At 49.6% G+C, this 19098-nt stretch overlaps 1 protein-coding gene across 1 annotated transcript in view; it reads left to right on the top strand.

The window, feature by feature from the left end:
- Positions 1–1264: 1264 nt before the first annotated feature.
- FKBP6 (FKBP prolyl isomerase family member 6 (inactive)) overlaps positions 1265–19098 on the top strand; it is a gene marked incomplete at both ends in the record, with an annotated part of 70198 nt that continues 52364 nt past the window's right edge. The window contains 8 exons of the mRNA XM_080830412.1: positions 1265–1321; positions 1415–1532; positions 1933–2022; positions 2998–3200; positions 4010–4129; positions 9630–9821; positions 9949–10058; positions 11644–11736. Of these exons, the coding sequence (XP_080686538.1) occupies positions 1265–1321; positions 1415–1532; positions 1933–2022; positions 2998–3200; positions 4010–4129; positions 9630–9821; positions 9949–10058; positions 11644–11736 (983 nt within the window). The remainder of the gene's footprint in view (positions 1322–1414; positions 1533–1932; positions 2023–2997; positions 3201–4009; positions 4130–9629; positions 9822–9948; positions 10059–11643; positions 11737–19098) is intronic.

Raw genomic sequence — 19098 nt, 5'->3', positions numbered from 1 at the left:
TTTGTGGACTTACGACGGGAAATGAGAGGAATGTCACCTTGCGTTCTCAAGAACTGGGCATTTCGACTTCATTTATTTATTTAGGATTGTATTCATTTATTTGCCCGAGAGAGACGCAGCGAGAGAGGGAACACAAGCAGGGGGAGTGGGAGAGGGAGAAGCTGGCTTCCTGCCCAGCAGGGAGCAGGATGCGGACCCCGGGATCATGACCTGAGCCACCCAGGCGCCCCTGGCTTTTGGACTTGAAAGACCTGTCTGCGCCTAAATGTATCCGATATGAGGAGGAAGACAGGAAAAGCGGAAAAGGGGGAGATAATCCTCTTCTGTGGGGCCTGACGGCTTCCGACAGTAGACCGTTTCTGGAACCTTGTCCTCCCCAGCGTGCTCCCGCCAGGGGCCCTGGAAGCCCCTGCCCCGGTGACCCCCACCCCCACCAGGCCACCCAGGTGGCCCATGTCCCGCGCCACCCCACAGGTCCCGGCCAGGGCCGTCCCCCCACAACCGGCCCGGTGGCGCGCCCCTTCACGCTCTCCCGCCCCCGTCACGCGCCTTGTCACTCTGCACCTCCCGGCCCCGCGCCCCTTCTCATTCCCCGCATCCCCCCCTCCCATGAACCCCATCTTGCCACAGGCCAACCCTTCCCGTTCCCCATCGTGCCTCAGGCCATCTCCCCCACCCACCTCCTCACGAACCACGCGTCTCCAGCCAGGCGCCCAGCACGCCCCGCCACAAGGCCCATCACGCTCCGCGCGTCGGCGCAGCGTCTCCCATCATGCTTCGCGCCCCCCACGCTCGGTGCGTCCCGATCACGTGCCCCGCCAAGCTCTGCGCTCCCCTGCCACGTGCCGGCCACACCCCCCGTCCCCAAGCGGAAGTCCCCTTCGTGTGCCCCATCAGCTCACTGCGCCCCTGCCACGTACTCCATCTCACACAGCAGGTCCCCATGCCGTGCCCCATCATGGCCTGCGTGACCCTTTCCCAAGCTCTTCCACACTCCCCGCGTTCCCACCTCGTGCCCATCAAGCTCCGCGCTTCCGGGTCACGTGCCCTATCACGAGCGTCCCGTCTGGTCACGTGCCCCATCACGCGCGGGGGAGTGCCCGCCTTGTGCTCAGGCGCACCTCTCTAGGCCCCACGGCCGTTGGTGGCCGTTGGCACAAAGCGATCCTCGTGAGACGGGCCGGTATAAAGGGGTGGCTGGGCCACGGCCAGGAGGAGGGCGAGGGGCTCGAGGGGGCTCGCGCCCTCGGCTGGCCACGTGGCGATGGGGGGGAGCAGGCGGAACCCTGGAGTCCTGCAAGGGGACCAGGCATCTGACCAGGTGAGAGGCTTCGCGCTGCGCAGTCACGGACGTGGGGTGCCGGGGTCCGGGTGCCCGCCAGGGGCTCTGAGGTTTTGTGTCTCTCCCCACAAGTCTCCATACCAGAGATTAAGTCGGAGGATGCTGGACATTTCCGGGGACCGGGGCGTGCTGAAGGACGTCATCCGAGAGGGTGCCGGAGAGCTGGTGACCCCCGATGCTTCCGTGCTAGGTACCGTCTGCCTCCCAGCTGGCGATGCGAAAGTATCGGTCCATAGGCGTGTTCTGCACCTTAACCCGGGAGGTGGGCAGGGAAAGTTATGTTTAAAAAAAAAAAAAAAAAGATAGAACTCACTTGTTTGTTAAAATTCACGTTCTTAAAGGAAAGCCATCTCCCCTTTGCTTGAGGCCGCTATGAACAAGGGTCATTGAGGCTCACCAGCCAAGCTCTTGAAACCGCCAAAGGGCAGGCGTGGGATAGTTGAGCAAAGATTTTTCCTATCAGGGCGGGAGATGGTTTGAACGCATTGAATCCCATCATTTATTTTATTTTATTTTTTTTGGTAACAGAGAGTTGACATAGAGTTGTGCATTCTTGGCTTGTTTTGCTTGTATCGTTTTTTCTGTTCTAGTGAAATATTCTGGATATCTGGAGCATATGGACAAGCCTTTTGATTCTAATTGCTTTAGGAAAACTCCTCGGTTGATGAAGCTTGGAGAGGGTAAGTTGAGATGAGCAGCTGGAAAAGCAGGGATTCTTTTTCTTTTTCTTTTTTCTTTTAAGATTTTATTTATTTGAAAGACGAAGACACAGATCACAAGTAGGCAGAGGGAGAGGAAGGGAAGCAGGCTCCCCGCTGAGCAGAGAGCCCTATGCGGGGCTCTAGATCCCAGGACCCTGGGATCATGACCTGAGCTGAAGGCAGAGGCTTTAACCCACTGAGCCACCCAGGTGCCCCAAAAAGCAGGGATTCTTTTGGGGAAGCTCTTCAGAGCATGGAGTCTTTGAGTTGGTTTTTTGGAGGCCAGGTTTTGCTAAACCAGCCCCATTCTCCTACACATTTCCCGTTGAGGTCTAGATACTCGGGAGATGATTTACCTGGCAAGTTCACCTTTGCATCCTGAGAATTAGAGAACATGTTTATTTGTTAACAACGTTTATGGGGGACTTAGTATCCATAACACATGGTGAAAAGAGAAGATGTACTCAAACGATTAGAATATCTCCGCTAGTGTGGTGGAGAAGTTAGAGCACGTTCACAGAATCGGATGAAGTCCGGGGAGGTTTAAGTAGTGTTGTGGGAGTGCTTAAGGAAGGCACAATTGATTCCATCTGGGGAGATCGGGGAAGGCTTTATGGAGGAGGGGGCATTTAAAGTGAGCCTTGGAGTTTGAGTAAGAGTTCAAGCAGGATGGAAGCTGGGCGTGGGGTGAGGAAGCAGGAACTTCCTTGCAGGAAGAAGGAACTGAGAGAACAGTGGGAGAGAGGCCAGTTTGGGGACGGTGGTGGTAGTGGGAAAGAAACTGACAAGTGATCAGGTGCTCGCTTCAGCAGCACATATACTGGAAAGTGATCGGGGCATAGTGTGGAAGTCTTAGAGTATGACGTGGGAAGATTTGGACTTCAGGGGGGAAGAAATTGATAACAGTAAGTCAGGATGCTGGGCGAACTTCAAAATCTTTGTCTCTTCTTTCAGATATTACACTCTGGGGCATGGAGTTGGGCCTTCTGAGCATGCGAAGAGGAGAGCTGGCCAGGTTTCTGTTCAAACCAACCTATGCCTATGGAACGCTGGGCTGCCCTCCCTTGATCCCCCCGAACACGACTGTCCTGTTTGAGATCGAGCTGCTTGACTTCCTGGACTCTGCGGAGTCAGACAAGTTTTGTGCCCTTTCAGCTGTAAGTTCTGGAGCGTGGGTGTCCATACTTTATAGAGAGAACGGGTTTGGTTTTAGTAAAACCCTTCCGTGATGGTGATGCTCTGCCCGCGTTCCACCCGTGTGTGGTGGTGGCAGTGGCGGTGGGGGGAGGGTTCCCCTATTTCCCGGTACGTGTCCATCTTAGCCATGGCTATTATGTATGGGCAGATGTTCCAAGCCAAGGCCCACCCTTGGGTTTGCTCTGGACCAGCAGTCTGAGGTGATCTTTTAGTCACCCTTTGCCCTGTTCTCCCTGTAGGACCGTGACCATTTGTCTGAGGCCCACGTGGGGGGTACTGATTGGGAATCTTCAGGCAGGGACAAGACCAGGACATCGTGTTTGAAAAGAGGCTCTGTGGGTGGTTGACAGGTACCCAGGGTACAGCACTGTGGCCAGGAAGACCAGCAGGGCCTCGGGCAGGCGAAGGCCTGCTGAACACATTGGATAAATGGTTGTCGTGAGACCCGCTTTCCATGCTTGGCGAGTTCCGTCAGTTTCTAATTCCACAAGACAATGTTTTTTGAGGGAGCATCTCTGGGAGGACTAAAGGACCAGACCACTTTTTTGGCTCTAGCGTACAAAATGGGAGTAGTAATAAATACCGTTAGCTTTTGCTGGGAGCCGCAGAGATGACGTCTGCACGGGCACCAGGCCCAGGGCTTGGCTCACAGACGGCGCTGAACCAAAGTGCATGATTGGAAGGAGGGAAACTGCCATCGGTACTAGCACTCGTGTCGTGGTATCGTGGCTTTGTTTCCTTGCTCGGTGTCCCTGTCTTTGGTCCTTAGGAGCAACAAGATCAGTTTCCACTTCAGAAGGTCTTAAAAGTGGCAGCTACTGAGCGGGAGTTTGGCAACTACCTTTTCCGCCAGAATCGGTTCTATGATGCCAAAGTGAGGTACAAGCGGGTAAGGGTGCCTTCGAAGTATGAATTTAGACCCTGGATGTGTTCTTTTGGGGGGGAAGTTCTTGTTTGTCCTTATTCTTCACATGCAGTCCCTAAGAAAAATCTAATTACAGGGGCGCCTGGTTGGCTCAGTGGGTTAAAGCCTCTGCCTTTGGCTCAGGTCATGATCCCAGGGTCCTGGGTTCGAGCCCCGCATCGGGCTCTCTGCTCAGCAGGGAGCCTGCTTTCCTTCCTCTCTCTCTGCCTGCCTCTCTGCCTACTTGTGATCTCTGTCTGACAAATAAATAAAGTCTTTAAAAAAAAAAAAGAAAAAGAAAGAAAGAAAGCAAAATCTCATTACAAAATCTTCCTGCCGGGGATAATGAATGACCAGGAGAGGGGACGCGGGATTTGTATTTGTGTCCCGTGTTTGTGTTTGGATGTGGTCACATGGGTGTGTTCAGACGGCAAAAGTTTGGTGAACTTCTCACTTGTTTTTGTCATTACCTGTGTGTGTTTCAGTAAAAAGTCTTTAAAAGTTCTTATTCCGGGATCAGGTCCTCCACCAACTGATTTTCCGTCCCATTTGCCATCTTCGTTTCCTGTCGCTCTGACGATTTTTCCAGCTCTGAGGTGACTCCATTCCCACCAGGCTTCTGAGTGTGGTTTGGCTCCTTGCATAGGTTATGCTGACAGGAATTCGCTGTTTGCTTTGTAACTCACTCACCAAATCTGAGAATTTTCTGTATGCCAAGCTCTCCCATAGAATCTAGAGGCCATAAGGACTGAGTTTAGAGTCTAGGAGCGTTCTGGCTTTGTGTCATTTGTGAGGTGAGCCTAATTCATTCAGGATTTGCATTCAGCTGCAAGCAACAGAATCTTGAAAAACTCTACTTTAAACCAGATTTAGGGGTGCCTGAGTGGCTCAGTCGGTTACGCATCCCACTGGTGATTGCGGCTCAGGTCATGATCTCAGGGTTGTGAGATCGAGCCCTGCGTCGGGTGGTGCGTGGGGTGTGGAGCCTGCTTAAGAGTCTCTCCCTTGGCCCCTCCCCTGCTCTCAAGCTCGCATTTTGCCTAAAGTTAATTATTTAATGAAAAGAAACCATAATTCAGATTTTTGCAAATGGAAAGGGAGGCAGTCCAAGGCTGGTAGGTCAGTTCCACGAAGCCATGAAGGATCAGGTTCTTTCTTTCTGTTCCACTACCCTTAAACATGTCCTGTTTTACCCCAAGGTGGTGTTTCAACCTGTAGCATCACGTGGTCACCCAGGCAGGAGGAAGGGAAGGGAGAGGAGTCTGGTGTATGTATGTTAAGAGCTTTCCAGAAGTAACCCCCACCCAGTCGGGGGGTAAATCACCCAGTGATTTCCTTTCCTGTATCATTGGCCAGACCCATATTCAGTGGACCCCGGTAACTGTGTAGGAAGCTGGGAAATATTAGTTTAATTTGTATACCCACTGCTGTGAATGAACTCAGGGTCTGCTAGAGGAGGAGAGAGATGGGGTTTGGGGTGGGTGGCTCACGGGATCTGCCACGTTTGGTTTCTCTGCATATGCTCAAGAGACAGGAAAGTGAGTGAGTGTCTCGTCCTTCAGAATGCTGGCAGAGTCAAGGTCGTACACATAAAGGGTACAGGCCTTGGGTTCACGGTCAGCTTGAAGCACAGATACTATTCATGTTGTAAGGTTTCTTGAGTCAGAGCCTGCTCACACGGGGGGACACAACTTTCCAGGGAAGAAGACCTGTTAAGTCCTTCCCTCAATGGGCCTATTTCCCAGGCCCTCTTTAGGTCTGTTTGTGGCTTTTTCTGGCATTGTGAGTTGATACTCGACACGCTTTAGTTGCTGTTTTTAACTTCTTTTACTTCTCGTTCTGGAAGGTGGATCTCTGGTTTTCACTAGTGCTCTCCCTCTGCTGTCTGGCCTTCTGGTCCCGAGTTCTTGTCCTGGACTGCCCCGGGATTCTCTTTGCGGACTTCTAGTTGCTTTTTTTCCACTTACCCCTTGTGATGATAGAGTAAGTATATTCTTGCATTTCTAAAAATATTCACGTACTTAACACACATTTAGCAGTTGGCATAACTGAGTATAGAATTGTAGCGTTCAGATTTTGAAGAATATTGTTTGATTTTTAGCTTTTACGGTTGTCAAGAAGTCTAGTATCACTTAGGCTCCTGTCCCTTTCTATGTGACCTTTTCTCTTCTTTCTCTGTAAAGATTTAAGGATTTTTTTTTCCTCTGGGGTTATTAAATTTTACAGCAGTTGGTGTGTGTGTTTGAAAAGTTGTCATATTGAGCCCCGGGCGTGTCATTTCATTCAGGAAACGTGTCTTCTGTTCCCGGAAACTTTCTTGAGCTGTTTCTTTGGTAATTTGCCCTTGTTTCTGTCCTTTCTTTTTTGGGACTCTTCGTTCATTGTTAGGCCATCTGGATTGAGCTTCTACTTTCCTTTTTTTGCTCTCAGTGTCCATCTTTTTGTCCTCTCTTTCTCAGCCCCACTTGTCTGCCAGCTCGAACCACTGGTTCTGTCTGTTCCCTGGCCCTAAGCTGGCGGCCAGCCCCTCGTATGCGGCCCTTGGTTCTCCGGTCTTGACTCTGCCGTCGGTACTGATGTGCTGGGTGTGTTACCAATCCTCTCATTCTTCGTTCTTGTTGAATTGCACTTTTCTAAATTCACACTTTTAAAATGTACAGGTGAGTGGTTTTCCGTGTATTCATAAAGTCGTGCATCTATCAACGTGGTCCGATTCCAGATCATTTCATCACCTCAAAAAACAAAACAAAACAAAACAAAAACCCTGTACCTGTTGGCAGTTACATTCCATTCCCCCATCACACCCCGGTACCCAGTAGCCCCTGTTTTACTTCCTGTTTCTGTGCATTTGCATATTCCTGGATATTTTACGTAAATAGAGCGATCAAATGTGTGATGCTCTGTGCCTGGCTCCTTTCGGTTGGCAGAATATTCTCAGGGTTCCTCCATGCTGCCATGTGTATTTGTCCTCCCTTCTGTCTTACAAATTTTTATCTTTTAACTTTGGTAAAAAATGTGCAGACCCTAAAATTTATCATTTTAATTATCTTCAGGTACACAATCCAGCGGCACTGAGTGCATTCAGTGTTACATGACCATCACTACTACTCATTTCTGGAATATTCTCCTCCATCCCTAACATCGTTTAGCCATTAAACATCAGCTGCCTGTTCTCCCTGCTCCCCCAGCCCCAGCAATCTTTATTCTCCTTCATGCCTCCAGGAATCTGTCTTCCGTGGGTACTGTTCTAAGTGGAATCCTACAGTATTTGTCCTTTTGTGATTGGCATCTTTCATTTAGTGGGATGTTTTCAGGGTTCATCCGTGTCGTAGCATCTACCAAATTTCATTCAGTTTAAGGCTGGGCGGTACACTGTATGGATTGTACCGGGTTTTGTTCAACTGTTGGACATTTGGCTTGTTTCGTCTTTCTGGCTATTGTGAATAGTGTTGCCTTTTACACTGGTGTGCAAGTTCTTGTGTAGACCCGGGTTTTCATTTTTCTTGGGTTTGTGCCTAGCAGTGCAAGTGCTGGGTTATGTGGTAACCCCCATGTTTAACTTTTTGCAATACCGCCAACCTGTTTCCCATAGTGCCTGCGACATTTCGCATTCCCACGAACAATACGAGGCTTCCAACTACTCCACGTCCTCACCGACACTTATTTTCCACCTTTCAAGTTAAAGCCATCCTGAATGGGTGCGAGGCAGCATCTCGTTAAGTTCGATTTGCGGTTCCCGATAACTCGTGTGTTGATTGGCTATTTATATGTCGTCTTGGGAGAAATGTTCCTATTCTTTACCCATTTTTAATTGGATTTTCTGTCTTTTTATTCTTATAAAAGTTCTTTATATTGTCTGAATACTAGGGTCTTTTAACTAGGATTTACAAATATTTTCTCCCATTCTTCGAGTTGTGTCTTCACAGTCTTTTTCTCTTCAGGCATGTATGAATGTCTTTTTATTAAAAAACATAGAATTGGGGGTGCTTGGGTGGCTCAGTGGGTTAGGCCTCCACCTCTGGCTCACGTCATGATCTCAGAGTCCTGGGATCGAGCCCTGCATCGGGCTCTCTGCTTGGCAGGGAGCCTAATTCCCTCTCTCTCTCTCTGCCTCCCTCTCTGCCTACTTGTGATCTCTGTCTGTCAAATAAATAAATAAAATCTTTAAAACAAAAACACAGAATTACCCGTAGGTACAGGTAATAACAGCAGTAAACCATTAATTGTGTTATCAGCTTAAACCAGTAAGCAATGGCTATACTGATTTTTGTTCATTTTCTTTGTTTTCTTGATAGTGTCCTTTGAAATACAGAAGTTTTTGCTTCTGAAGTCTGGTTTATCTATTCTTTCGGTGATTTGTGCTTTTCACGTAATATCTAAGAAACCATTGTCTAATCCAAAGTCCTGAAGATTTACACTTAACGTTCTCTTTTAAGAATCTTACAGTTTAGCTCCTACATTTAGGTCTATGATCCTCTCATAAACTTTTGTATGTAGCTTGAAGTGGGAACCCAACCTCACTTTTCTGCGTGTTGACATCCAGTTGTCCCCACACCTTTTTCTCCCTTTTTAAAAAGATTTTATTCATTTATTTGACAGAGAGAGACACAGCGGGAGAGGGAACACAAGCGGGGAGAGTGGGAGAGGGAGAAGCAGGCTTCCCGCCGAGCAAGGAGCCCAATGCAGGGCTCGATCCCGGGACTCTGGGATCATGACCTGAGCCAAAGGCAGATGCTTGATGACTGAGCCACTCAGGCACCACCCCCAGAACCTTTTTTTTGAAAAGACTACTCTTTTCCTGTTGAACGGGGTTGGTCCCCTTGTTAAAAATGAGTTGACTACGGAATTATAGGCTCATTTCTGGACTTTCAGTCTGCACAGTCAGTTCTATTCTATTGATCTGTGTGTGTCCTTACGCTTTTACCACACCGGCTTTGCTGCTGTAGCTTTGTCGTAAGCTTTGAAATTCGAAAGTGTGAGTCTTCCATTTTCTGTTTTTAAAATATTGTTTTTGCCACTTGGCTTTCCTTAAATTTGCATATGAATTTTCAGGTCAGCTTGACCATTTCTGCAAAAAAGGCTGTTGAAATTTTGGTAGTGGTTGCTTTGAATCTGTAGATCCGTTGGGAAATACTGCCTTAACTGTATTAGGTTTTTTGATCCATGAACATGGGATATATTTCCATTTATTTATATCCTCTTTAGTTTCTTCAACAATACTTCGTAGTTTTCAATATACTGTTCTTGCACTTTAAATTTATTGTGACTTCATGCTATTGTAAATGCAGTGGTTTTCTTCATTTTTGGATTGTTTATTGCTGGAACATAGACCTACAACTAATTCTCATGTATTAGTAGTGTGTCCTTCAACTTGTTGAGCTCATTTTTTTCTTTTTTACCTCTGATATTCTTTTTCTGAGTTCTCCGGGCTTTCGATAATAACATTATGAGCTCCCTGTTGACCACCTGTGTTCCCTCCCCACAGGCCTTGCTGCTCCTCCACCGACGATCAGCCCCAGAGGAGCAGCACGTGGTGGAAGCAGCCAAGCTTCTTGTTCTCCTCAACCTGTCCTTTACGTACCTGAAGCTGGAGCGGCCTACCACGGCCTTGCGCTATGGAGAACGAGCTCTGAGCATCGACCAAAAGAATGCTAAGGCCCTCTTCCGGTGTGGACAGGTGTGCTGGAGGCCAGGGACTTGAGAGCCAATGCCCGAGAAAGGATCGCAGCGGTGTTCAACTTGGGCCCTGGGAAAATGCTGTCTTTCCCCACCAAGTGTATCTGTAAAACTCTCTCCTTTGACAGGCCTGTCTTCTCATGACTGAGTATCAGAAGGCCCGGGATTTTCTAGTCCGAGCCCAGAAGGAACAGCCCTTCAATCACGATATCAACAATGAGCTGAAGAAACTGGCCAGGTGAGACCTGTTTGCAGGAGCACAAGCCGAAGAGGCGCGCGCCCTGCCCGGGGTTCTGGTCTCTCCACGGGGGTAAGGGACTGACGGCGAGCGTTGCCCAGCGTGTGTTAGGAGGCAGCGCCCCCTAGAGCTGGCTTTGTGAAGTGCTCAACCAGCAGCTCCGTTGCGGGGGGAAGTGGGACCGTCCTCCAGACTCCAAGTCTGGATCATTTCCCTTCTCCCTGTTCCCCACTTTCTAACCCCAAAGTAAGCGCCCTAAAACAGCTGGGCTGGTGTAATTTTTAAGAAGGGCCTTGTTCTTCCGCAGCTTCTCCTACTTGCCATCAGCTGAAAACCACTGTTCTTAGGAGGCAGCAGAAAGGTGTCCTGCAGATCCTGTTCGGTCTGCGGTGGGTCTTTGAGGTCTGACCCCTACCCCCAGGGTGACTTTCCTGTTACACAAGTAGGCTCTGTACCAGTGTTTCAGTAATACAACGCTTTGTGGTTATAGACGTTGTCTTCAAAATTTTCTACGATTATATCGGCACGTAAATAGCTGTCCGTAATTCCAACGGCTCATAATCTATCCACTGTCTTTTTAGGTGTTTTGCTGTTCCTCTGTATCGCACCTGTTGACATTCAACGTTTACTCTAGATTGCTAGTTAAAGCTTTTGATGCTGAAACAAAAGTCACAGGAGTGTGTACCTCTTATATTTACATCCATTTGATATATTTCAGGCCTTTTAGGACTATCCAGCAATTTCTTTTGTGGTTTTTTTTTTTCTTTTAACTGAAACGATTTTTTTTATTTTTAAAAATATCTTTTTTTTAAAGATTTTATTTATTTATTTGACAGACAGATAACGCAAGTAGGCAGAGAGGCAGGCAGAGAGAGAGAGAGGAGGAAGCAGGCTCCCCGCGGAGCAGAGAGCCCAATGCGGGACTCGATCCCAGGACCCTGGGATCATGACCTGAGCCGAAGTCAGAGGCTTTAACCCACTGAGCCACCCAGGCGCCCTATTTTTTAAAATATCTTTAAGTAATGTCCACACCCAGTGTGGGGCTCGAACTTACAACGCTGCAGTCAGAGCTCCATGCTCTACCACCTGAGCCAGCCAGGCATTCCCCTTTGCTGGTTTTTAAAAGTGTCCTGTCAGTCCCACCTAGGGTGCCAAAAATAAAGAGGTGTCCTGCCATGATGCTTGTAAATTAGATGTACAAATTTTGGAATCTGACCATTCTGTAGCAAAGAAATCTCAAGATAAGTTCAAGGCCACGGAATATGAGGCCACTTTGCAAGACACCGAGCCCAGCAGGCCTGACGGTGGCTCCCAGCCTTTAAGGCCGCAGTCTTCTCAGATCGTGGGTTTTTTGTCCAAGGGCTTCTTGAACAGCCTCTGAGGTAGAGGTTCGCTATGACTGTCCCCTCTGCGGGGAGCCCGGCGGCTCCCCCACTTCTCCAACCTGCCTGCCTTCCCCTCCCGATTCACTTCAAGACCTGCTGAATTTTCAGCCTCTCTGGCCCAGAGGACGGTGTTCCAGCCACCAGATGTCACCTCCTGCAAAGACAGACGTTCTCTAACTAGTGTGTATTCCCGTCTCCAGCTCTTACAGGGACTACACAGATAAAGAGAAAGAGATGTGTCACCGAATGTTTGCTCCTGACGATAATAGCTCTGCAGTAGGAGAGAATTCAAGGTAATCAAGGGGCTGAAGCATAAAAGGCTTCAGGATTTTGCCCAATATATGGAAGGATCGTTGCTCTCCTCGGCCCACCAGGGAATAGTGGCTGTCTACAACTGAGCATAGATGGAAGTAGAGAGTTCCTTGTGGTGGCTGATGGCACGGTGACCGTGTGGAGTGCCTCTTGTGAAGGTGATCAGGGAGGAGACTGGAAAGTTCCCCCAGAGCTGGAGTTTAAATGGATAGGTGTAGGAGGTCTTACGCCTTAAAATTAAAAATGCTTCCCGTGTTTTATGGTAACCTCTCCCTCACGGGAGCTTAGAACACGGACCTGTGAGTATAGTCACTAATGGCCTGGTTTCTCTGGGCTTTGAAATGAAGAGGAATGCCTTTCTTAATCTGGTTTTCCTGAAAGCCTCCAACATCACTTTACAACTAACACTTGTTAACGAGAACAAAAATCCACATGTCCAGGGGCAGGGATGGGCTGGGACTCTTAAGTTCTGTTTACTGTGAGTATGAAAGATCCGAAGGTGTTAGAACCCCTGGAGAGCAGAACCGAACCTTCCCGAGGCAGCAGATGCCCTGCGGTCTAGCGGGCACAGGGTTAAGGTTTCCCCGGGAGTTCGTGAGTGGACTCTCTAGTCTGGTTTACTATTACTTAAGAAAACTAATGGAAACAAAATCACCTGACTTAAACACCTGCTGAGCTGGGTAGATAACTCTGCTCTCTTGAGACAAGTTAAACAAGGAGCCACAAAAAAACAGCTGCCGAATGGGCCCATGGCAGTAAGTCTCCCCTTTGTTGCCTCTTACATCTCTCGACAAAAGAGGTTTGAGAGAAGGCAGCCGTGAAAAGGCCCATTCATCCCAGACATTTTCACAAGTGTTCTAAAAACTGCTGTTCTCTGCCCTGTCGAAAACAACCAGTCGGTATCAGAAGTCGGTGTTGCCTTTGTCATGGACTCTGACCCTGTGACCTTGGCCTTCAGGTCTTTCGGGGACGTGGGAGTATTTTTGTAGGTCTTCTGAACGGAGACAGGGGCCAGAGGACTTCTCCTGTTTGGCTGCTTTTAACGTGCGGCAGGAAGGGAGGTTCGCTGGCTTTCTACCAGACATTTTGGACTGTCATCAGACATGTCCTGCCGTTTAGCAAACCCAGTTCTTCCAGGGTCCGTCCTGGAAACAGATCTGGGAAAATCCGGTGGGGCAGCTGCTGCTTGCCGAGTCTACCCTCCCCTCACCCCACCCCCAGCTGTCTGTGTCCTTAAGGCCTTTGGGACCTGATGAGTTGTTAGATGGTTTCCCAGATATTTCTACATCTTGGGTGTCTTGTCAAGTTACCGATGACTGCGTTTGGGTCTAAAAGAGCCGTTAGTCTTCTACTCCCACTGCTGTTGAGATTTTTTTAAAATTTTTTAAGATTTTATTTATTTATTTGATAGAGATCACAAGTGGGCAGAGAGGCAGGCAGAGACAGAGAGAGGGGGAAGCAGGCTCCCCGCGGAGCAGAGAGCCCGATGCGGGGCTCGATCCCAGGACCCTGAGATCATGACCTGAGCCGAAGGCAGAGGCTTTAACCCACTGAGCCACTCAGGCGCTCCTGCTGTTGAAATTTTAACACGTTTTGGCCTCTGGGTCTTTGGTGTTCTCTATTCTACACTCTTTCTGTTGTACTTGTGACTAGTCAGTCACTTAAAATGTACAAGTTTTCAGATTCTTTCAACCAACCTAGTCTTGACAAAATTTGTTCTTTTCAAGATGTTAAATCCCCGTGATCGGTCTTCTGAGAGTTGATCCTTCTGGTGGCATGAGCGTCCTCTCAGTTAACGTTCTCGAAGCTCCTGGTCATAACAGACTACGTTTTTTGAGATCAGAGGCCACATACAAGGCTTTGTATTTTCTAACATCTGAAACCGTGCCCAGCACATGACGGGCGCTCAGTAAGTGTTGGTTGGATCAAGTCTAAAATAGCCGAAATGCTAGACCAGCCTCTTTGAAACCACATCCTCCAGGCTGCCTCTCGTATTGGCTGTCAGGACACTCGCCCTTGCCAGGGACAGAAACCTGTCTTCAGCTTGCGTTGGCTAAGAAAGATTCGCGGCAGGGATTTGGGGGAACTCGCAGAATCGGAGCTGCTGAAGACCCAGGTCTTTGGCGGGTGGAGACCTGACGCTCTGAAGGCCTCGAGGACCTCGTCCCGTCTCTGCCGCACGCTCTCCCACCGTAAAGCATGCCCGGTTTCCCCTTCCACGCCCTTCCCATTTGAGAGCAAACTCTCCCCTACCCCATACCTCCTCCTTCTTCGTGGACCCACCAGGGCTCCAGCTCGAAAAATCCCACAGCAGGACTCTGGCCCCTTGGGGTGCGTCGAGTCCCATGAGGGGCGCCCCTTCCTAGCGCCACAGGGTGGGGATGGGGGGAGCAGTGACAAGAAGGTCGCTTGTCCCAGAGAGCAAGGGGGGGAGAGGACGGGCAGATAAAAGGGCAGGCGCCCAGCAGGGGCATGTAGCTGTAGCAGTGCTCACTGCTGGTGACCTGCCGTTGTCGCTCTCGTGGAAACGGGGGAGTCGAGGGAGGAATCCCGCGGCTCCTGCTCTGCGGGGAGCTCGGTGGTGCCAAGGAGCAGACTCGTCCCGGCTCCCACGGTGCCGTCCCTTCCCTTCGTTGGGATTCGCAGAGGGCGGGTCAAACACACCCATGAGCTGCGCCGTCAGGCCGCAAGTCAGCCTTTTGACTCGTGCGCGCCGGGAGAGCCGAAGGCTGGTGGCAAACCTCGGGCTGGGGCTGCATAAGCTGTTTCCGCAGCGGCCTTGGGGCCGCGATCGATCGGGGCTCATAGTGCCCCCGTTCAGACCTTCCATAAATAGACATTTCCTAACCCTCCACTTGGCTAAGACCTTCGTCACTCCGTGCCCAGTACTGCTAGTTCCATCAGGGCCACCAAAGAGCTTTCATAACCGGTGCCGGCGTGGTTGGAAACGCTTAGTGCTAACCGTGTTCCAACTTTCTAACCGTTTGCCTAACTCGGTTTCTGTACTTTTCACTGCTCACTTCGGTTAGAGTTGGAGTGTGTCCTTCCCATCCGAACATGCCGGCGTCTGAGAGCCTCGCCGTACTTTTATCGTGTCTGGAATACAGATGTAAAGTGAGCGCTGTCGCGATTTTCAGCTGTTTAAAGGGTTGACATGAAATAGATGCGTCCATTCTGTCGCTTCCGAAGGACGGGACCCGGAAGCGGACTTCGAACGGGACGACAGAATTCGGCTTCCCGTGAAAGATGCACTTTCTCGCCCTACCCGCCACGTCATTACGTTCCTCCAGCATGGGGAGCGCGCTTAGGAAAGGTGCTGCTTTTGACTGGTTTTTTTTTTTTTTAAAGATTTTATTTATTTATTTGACAGAGATCACAAGCAGGCAGAGAGGCAGGCAGAGAGAGAGGAAGGGAAGCAGGCTCCCCGCTGAGCAGAGAGCCCGATGCGGGGCTTGATCGCAGGACTCTGGGATCATGACCTGAGCCGAAGGCACCCAGGTGCCCCTTGACTGATTTTTTGACTGATTTTTTGAAGAAGGCCCTGGTACGGAGCATCTGCTCCCGGGCCAGGCTTTCCCACGGTCCTGCGGGAACATGGGTGGTCTTGGGAGCTGGGGCTTCCTGTTAGGGTCTGTCTGAGCAGAGCCAGAGGCCCGTTGGAGGTGCGTGACCGTGTGACAAGGTGATCTTCCTGGCCCTTCCAGCTCCTACATTCCACCATCTGGGCGTCGCCAGCTTATGGCCGCTCCCATCCCTAAAGTACTTGTAGTGGCGGTGACTTATGTGCTGTGCTTGGCATTAGAAAAATCACACAGGGAGGGGCAAGGAGAAGCCTCTGCCTTCGGCTCAGGTCATGGTCCCAGGGTCCTGGGATCGAGCCCCGCATCGGGCTCCCTGCTCAGCAGGGAGCCTGCTTCCTCCTCTCTCTCCCTGCCTGCCTCTCTGCCTACTTGTGATCTCTGCCTGTCAAATAGGTAAATAAAATCTTAAAAAAAAAAAAAAAGAAAGAAAAAGCACACAGGGAAAGGAAGCGGGAGAGTTCTGGTTCCAGAGGGAAGGTGTTGGTTCAGAAAGGACCCAAGGCGACTCCCAGCTGGCGACGGCCACCCGTGGCCCTTCTCCACTCCTCGCTCCTGCTCGAAGTGCCTCTTGCCAGCGGACTGTTTTCAGGCTCCGTGGTGGGCAGCGGTGGCCCGGCAGCGGTCCAGTCCTGCCCCTGCGGTTCCGGTCTGCACGGGGTGCTCTCCCGGGGAGCACGGGGTGATCCGTGGACTCCCAGAGCACCCGGGGAGTGCCGTGAAGGGAAACCGCCTAATCAGAGAAAACCTCCTTGGAGCCTGGCCTCAAGGAAGGGTGGCCTTGGGGACAGGCGTGCGGGCTGGGGAGAAGACCAGGAATTCAGAGCCGAGGTCCGTGGTGGATGGGGTATTGTCGTAGCTTCTCAGTCGTCTTGGGAACGTGGGCTGTGTTCCGCAGGAACCAGAGGACGGGAAAGATGTGCTCTGCCCGGCCCATGCTGAACAGCTGCTGAAGGCGGCCCGGGGGAGGGCGCGTTTGAAGGGCACCGTCTGGCAGGTGGCGGGTGTTGGAGAGGCGGTGACAGCCTGGAGGGAAGCAGGACTAGAAGGGAGGCGGGAGCGTGAGGCCTCCCGTCTGGAATGGCTGGGAGGGAGCTTCTGTCAGAAGGATTCTAGTGCTGGATGGGAATTGAGCTGGAGCAGGAGGACCACGATGCCAAAGGCTCTGCAGGATGACCTGTGGGCAAGGGTAGAAGGGACTAAAACTGTTCTGGAGAAGAGACATTTTAAGGTTGGGGAGGGCAGAATTGGGAGGTCAGAGGTGATCCTGGTGCACACCCGGAGTGACGATGGGGAACGCTTCCTGGAGAAGGCAGAACTTGAGCGAGTTTACAAGGTTAACTGGTAGGCTTGGAAAGATCGAGAAGACTCCCTGACACGGCCATCTGACCTAGCATAGTTTTGCACAGTTTGAACGTTCTTGGCTTGTGGTTTGTCTTATGTTCCTTCCAGATTGCTTTGGTGGCGTTACTTACCGTGTATTCGTTTTTTTCTTAATTTTGATCAAAGTATTTATTAAACAATGTCTGGGTCAGACGTTCTCTTACATGTTTTATGTGGATGAATTCAACATCTGTGTAACATAGGCGTCCTCTCCATTTCATGTGAAGGGGCTCACCTGGCAAGGTTATGTACCTAGTGAGTGAAAGACCCAGAGTCAGACCCTGGCCCCGAGCCACCAAGTTGGGGGAAAAAAAAAATACAAAAGGATTTACCAAAGGAATCCGATTTTAACTTCTGTTTCTCCTGGGCATTCTTCCATGTAACTAAATATTCTGTATTCCATGTAGCTAAATATTGCGTTTATATTGCGATTTCTTGATTTTTTTTTTTTTTGGTCGGTTTTGGACTAGTATCAGTTGACTTGTTGTGATATACAATATTATTTCTTTTTTTTTTCTTAAGATTTAATTTATTTATTTGACAGACAGAGATCACAAGTAGGCAGAGAGGCAGGCAGAGAGAGAGGAGGAAGCAGGCTCCCGCTGAGCAGAGAGCGGGATGTGGGGCTCGATCCCAGGACCCTGAGATCATGACCTGAGCTGAAGGCAGAGGCTTAACCCACTGAACCACCCAGGTGCCCTGCTATGCTTTTTTTTTTTTTTTTTTCAAGAGTTTCATTTTTCCTACAATTTCAAACTGCATTTGTTTTTGGTTTTTGAACTATTATTCTTACCTCTTCAAAATTTATTATTTATTCTTACCTCTTCAAAAACTGGGTGGTACCATTTAGTCTATGACTCTTCCTTTCTTCTTAGGGCCCTCCCTCTTGGAAATCTCCCATTCTGTGTAACTGTGTGTACAGTGTCCCATAGGCCGGATACATCGCTGCCATTCTGGGATTTCTTTTTTTCTCCTGGGTTGCATCTGCCATCTACTGGATCTCTTCTCCTGGTTTACTTCCTTGTTCTGATATTCTCAAGTAACAGCCAAAATTTGGATATATGATGTTTCAGCTCCTTACACATCCAACACACATTTGATTATAAACATAGAGCTGGGTATAGACTTTAGAATGAAAAGAACCCCCTCCCCGCCAGCTGAAAGCTGCCTTCCTCATTAGAAGCTATCCCCCTATTAGGATTTGCTCCCCCGCCCCACCGTTAGAATCTTTCTCCCTGCCCAGACCCCACTTAAAAGATCTCCACTCTCCGACTCCACCTCCCTCCACACCCAGCCCTCACAGCTTCCCCCCGACACCCGACTCCGCTCAGCCCCCTCCCTGCAACAGCCCTCCTGTCAGTACTCCGCCCCCCAGAGCTCCTCCCCAGCAACTGGGGTGTTGGTAAAAGTATAGCTCTTTGTTTTATACCTTTTCTAGAATTTCACAGTAGCGTGTCCAGGTGCCCCCAGGAGCTTGAGTCCTTTATTTAGGCGCACCTGAATTCCAGAGGTTCAAGTTCTTGAGAGCTAAGCAATCCCAGATTTCTTTAATGACATTTTCCTCCTTTTTTTTTGCTTCTCCTCTCCTCTTCTAGGACTCCTATTCGTCGGATGTTGGACCTTCTGCAGGGAATCTCTATGTCCTTCATGTCTCTTTAAAGTTTTCTCTCCCCTTCCCTCACCCTCCAGGGAAACATTCTTCATTTTCCAAATCTCTTGTTGATTTTAGTTCATTTCGGCCAATCAAGTATCTGAAACCACAAGATCTTCTCAGATTTCCCTTTTTCATAGTATCCCAGTTCCCCTCCCACCCCCGCTTTTCTATTATGAAAAATCTCAGACCTCAACAAGTGGAAAAATAGGGTTCCCCCAGTATTCAGCAGTTCGGGGTTTTGTTTTGTTTTGTTTTGTTTTTTAAATTTTTTAATTAGCATATAATGTATTATTAGCCCTAGGGGTACAGGTCTGTGAATCGCCAGGTTTACACACTTCACAGCACTCACCATAGCACATACCCTCCCCAGTGTCCATAACCCCACCACCCTTTCCCTATCTCCCTCCCCTTCAGAAACCCTCAGTTTGTTTTGTGAGATTAAGAGTCTCTTACGGTTTGTCTCCCTCCTGATCCCGTCTTGTTTCATTTATTCTTCTCCTACCCCCTGACCCCCCCCACGTTGCATCTCCACTTCCTCATATCAGGGAGATCATATGATAGTTGTCTTTCTCTGACTGACTTATTTCGCTCAGCATATCCTCTAGTTCTATCCATGTCATTGCAAATGGCAAGATTTCGTTTCTTTGGATGGCTGCGTAGTATTCCATTGTATATCTATACCACATCTTCTTTGCCCATTCATCTGTGGATGGACATCTAGGTTCTTT

The sequence above is a fragment of the Martes martes genome (genome assembly GCF_963455335.1).
Source record: "Martes martes genome assembly, chromosome: 18".
Taxonomy (NCBI): domain Eukaryota; kingdom Metazoa; phylum Chordata; class Mammalia; order Carnivora; family Mustelidae; genus Martes; species Martes martes.
This window is presented reverse-complemented; position numbering and strand designations above follow the sequence as displayed.